At 38.3% G+C, this 4,047-nt stretch overlaps 1 protein-coding gene across 1 annotated transcript; it reads right to left on the bottom strand.

Annotated features, from left to right (window-relative positions):
* Positions 1 to 28: 28 nt before the first annotated feature.
* Positions 29 to 1,780, bottom strand: LOC129579613 (BTB/POZ domain-containing protein 6-A-like; the record flags this gene model as incomplete). Its single annotated transcript, XM_055469768.1, has 2 exons — positions 1,705 to 1,780; positions 29 to 656 (listed from the first exon to the last, which is right to left on the bottom strand). Coding segments are annotated over exons 1-2 (704 nt in total), but the record flags the coding sequence as incomplete, so codon positions are not given.
* Between the last annotated feature and the right edge of the window lie 2,267 nt (positions 1,781 to 4,047).

The following is a 4,047-nucleotide window of genomic DNA, read 5'->3' on the forward strand; positions in this document are numbered from 1 at the left end:
AGCTTTGAGATTTGCTGGAGTTTCTTGCAGATTATCACGTCCGCATTCGGCCTTGGCCCAGGCCATGCATGCATCAACAAAAGCCGATGCACTGCACTTCGGAGTCACCAACTGAATGACTTTGTCGAGCAGTTCGCGATTGCATTCCAAAAAACTGGTCGATTTCAAAATTGCTTCCGCGTTCGATTTGATTTTTTGCTCGCAGAACTGTATCGTGTTCGGTATCTCAGGCAGCATGGCCAACGCATAGCCGGAACACATCTCGTTGTTGGTGGATGACTTTTGCAATGGCTCTTCACAGATAGCCAGCCCTTCCACTAGCTCGTACTTCTTGCACAAATTCGACACATCAATGATGTGCTCGGACGTGAGTCGAACTTTAGCCAAATAGAAGAATTGCAGGAATTCCTTGAACGCTGCAGCATATGCATCAACGATTGGGACGTCACCTTGTTCGGGCAGTGAACCATAGAACATCTTATCAAACACTGGGCTGCTGACCGACAGGATATTCTTATGAGCAGGAACAGTTTCAACGTGGTCAGTGCCTTTGCCAAACACAAATTTCACATCAGCCGTTTTCGCATCCAAGTACAACTTTTCGGAATTGTTGCGAGTCAAGTGGTTGTCTTTTTCAAACACGTTGTCGGCCATTGCTGTTTCGGATTACAAAAAAATACATTCAGAACTCAAACAAGACTATGAGTCATAGCGCCTTGCGCATTGTGAAAACAAATTTATTTTTAAAATTTCATATCAAAATACTCACTACACGAAAAATCTTTTGATTGCTTTGATGTTTCGAATCCGAACGTTTCAATTGATTTTTTCGATCAGAAATAATTACTTTGAGACTATTTTTGTTGCGAAATTGCTTACACTCTGAATGGAATGACTCATTTATTATCTCCTTTACACAATGTGGAAAGAACTGTCATGTGTATTTTCCCCACTAAATGTTGACATATCTCGTAACCTGAATTCAATGATCATTAAACGCGTTCAGTGGATCTGTTCAAGTTTCAATTCTTTCACTGTCAATACTACCAATTCAAATTTCTTTCAGAAAAAAGTGACTACGAAATAACGAGAAAAAAAATTGTTTGCATATTTCAAACCAGAATGTTTTCATAGAAAAAGCTTACTTTTTATTTTACGCTTAGGTGCACCATACTGCACTCCAACACTCGCTTACCAAGGATATTTTTGTTTATATATGTATATCGTGTGTATCGTGTCTATGCGTTGTTTAAAAACTCAAGTTTCCCGCTTTGAAAAGGAAATTATCCAATCCGATTGTTTAATACAACTGAGTGTATTTTTGGTGGAGTAAACTTCAGTTTGTGGTAATTTTATATATGTATATATAATTTAACTACTGAAATTGTATTTGCTCATAAATAGAAAATCGTCTCCAAACAAAATTTTTCATTTGGAATTCGAATTCCTATCTATTCTGCATTCATGTTGACAGCGCAAAGCGCACTCTGTTTGGATGATGACATTATGTAGCTACTCATTAAACAAAACGACGTAGACTACAGCATATCATTGACAAGTGATTCAGATCATAATTTACAAAAATTTCATTGAATTTGTGGATTTTTCTTCGTATTTATTGAGATTTATATCAAAAGTGAGCTCTACCGAATCATTAAAATACAATCGCAATAGAATTTATCAACTCAAGAACGAAGACTGTACAATTAGTTGAGAATTTCACAACGAGTGTTTTCGCTGGTAGACAGCAATTGCGCAATAAGTCTTTTGAAGCAGCCATTTTTAGGGTATGAATCATTTGCTGACAAAAACACTTCTCTTGTTTATTGTTCGTTCATCTTAATAAATTGTGCAGTATTCGAATCGAATCGCATGTTAGTAACCAATTGGTATTCTTCGCTTTTCCAGAACGATCATTTGCGCAGCGTGAATTAACAGCCATGCTTTGGGAACAGAATGACGAACCGAATAAGTCGGCGTTCGAGAAACTGAAGGATGAATGCTGCTACGATATTCTGCGCCGGTTGCCACTAGATGACTTGTGTGCCCTCAGTAGTACCTGTACTCGATTGCACAGTTTGTGCGGCCAACAGTTTCAAGAAGAATATCCATCGAAGGTCATGCGCATTGAATCGATTCAAGAAGACGGCACATGGGTAAAAGAGCCACGCGATGAAATGTACATCAAGTGTTTTGACAAAAGCATCCGAAATGTGATCCTGAACGGTGATGGCCTGGAAACAAAGTTAGACTTGGTCAATGAATTCTACAAGGGCGAAGAGATGGAGGGTGTTGTGAAGGAAATCCACTTCAACGATTGGCGCAGATTGGATGGTGCTGGTATCAAACTTGTCGACATGTTGAAATCCGCTGAGACCATCACCATCGATTATGCTGCCATCGTCGAGGATCCGTACGATGGCATTTTCAAGTATGCACCAAATCTGAAACACTTGGAAGTTCGATATTTGAATTTCACAGGCACCGACTGGTTGCAACAACGATACGCCAAACTTGAAAGCCTCGAGTGGCATTCACCTTCGCAGCGTCCAGATGCTGACAAAATAAAATCATTGCTCGACACCAACCCAAACATTCGACGATTCTCACTACTTTGCACAAATGTGGATGACATCGTTCAATTGATGGCAAAGAATGTGAAAATTGACGAACTAATCCTGCATTTAAGTAGAAGTCCAAGTGGAGATGCATTAACTGCTGATGGCATCCAGTTCAATTATACGATGAATATTCTGATGAAGTTGGTCGCTGCTCAAAATGTGAACTTGCATCTGGTGGTTTCCAAAGCTGATATCATTTCGCAACTGGCATTCCTTCATTCAAACATGTTTGGTGTTTATTTCAACGTTTCCATTGACGAGGTGCTTACCACAATGTATACATTCAAAAATCTCCAGTTTTTGCGGATCGCAGCATCACATTTACCGTTTGCACACACCGATTTGATTGCAAAGATGCCCAACTTGACTGAATTGTACATCGACGAAATTTCATACTTCAATTTCCAAAAATTTCGTTGCAATATGTTGGCTGCTGTTCGCCAATTGGTGAAACTAACGAAAATCTTTCTCAATGGTTCCACAGACCAACTCACCAAGATCAATTTATTGGCATTGAACCGGCAACGCATGGAACTTCATGGCGCTGCCCATTTGAAGATCTACATCCATTCAAAGGATTTTTTCGCTAGTTTCCCGGTCAAGTTCGTTGAATTCAAAATGATCGAAATTATTGCAGCTGAATCTGAACCGTCCAACTATCCTTTTTTTCATGTTTGGGCATAAAGCTGTTTGCGCTAACGCAAATAACCACCACCAGGCTGGGGTGAGTGTTACGATCGAAACGGTTGAAGTGGATGATGGTGATTGGAAGGATAATCAGGCTGAACCGTGTGGCGCGAGTGGCACGATTGCAGCGGTTGTAGCAGACGATTCGAAAATGGACTGATCGAACGATTTCTGACGAGAAAAATTGGCTTAAATCCAAATATTCAACAAGAAATATTATGATTAGATATGATCTCAAAGCAAAAAAAAAGCATCGAAACATTCAGTTGTAAAAGCATCTCTTTATTCGTATTCATAATCAACATAGAAATTTAAGAAAAAGTCTCATTTTTACTTATTTTACATAATCTTCTAGTTTATTTTTCTCGTAATCAATTTACATTAATCGTTATCTATTTTCCATGCATGCAACACGGGAAGACATGATTTTTCAAAACTTTAATAAATATTTTGATTGACTCTTTAGAATGTAAACAAAACTCCCTATCGTTCTTAATTGTCTTTTTCTTGACTATTTTAATTAGTATTTATCTCATTCTTCTTGTGAAGCTAATTAATAATGGGCTTTAATTCATATTTCATTCAAGATAATTGATAGTGGCCACCTTATATTTTTTTGGGTAAGTAATTCAATGAGATTTTGGGAATGACGCTCATCAAATATTATTCACAAAGCTATGAGTTATAGTTAGACAGTTTGGAGCAAGATGAATCCAAAGACATAGACTCGATCCGTTTA

This window comes from Sitodiplosis mosellana, unplaced genomic scaffold (genome assembly GCF_009176505.1).
Source record: "Sitodiplosis mosellana isolate CC-2019 unplaced genomic scaffold, AAFC_SMos_1.0 Smas_scaffold_6286, whole genome shotgun sequence".
Taxonomy (NCBI): domain Eukaryota; kingdom Metazoa; phylum Arthropoda; class Insecta; order Diptera; family Cecidomyiidae; genus Sitodiplosis; species Sitodiplosis mosellana.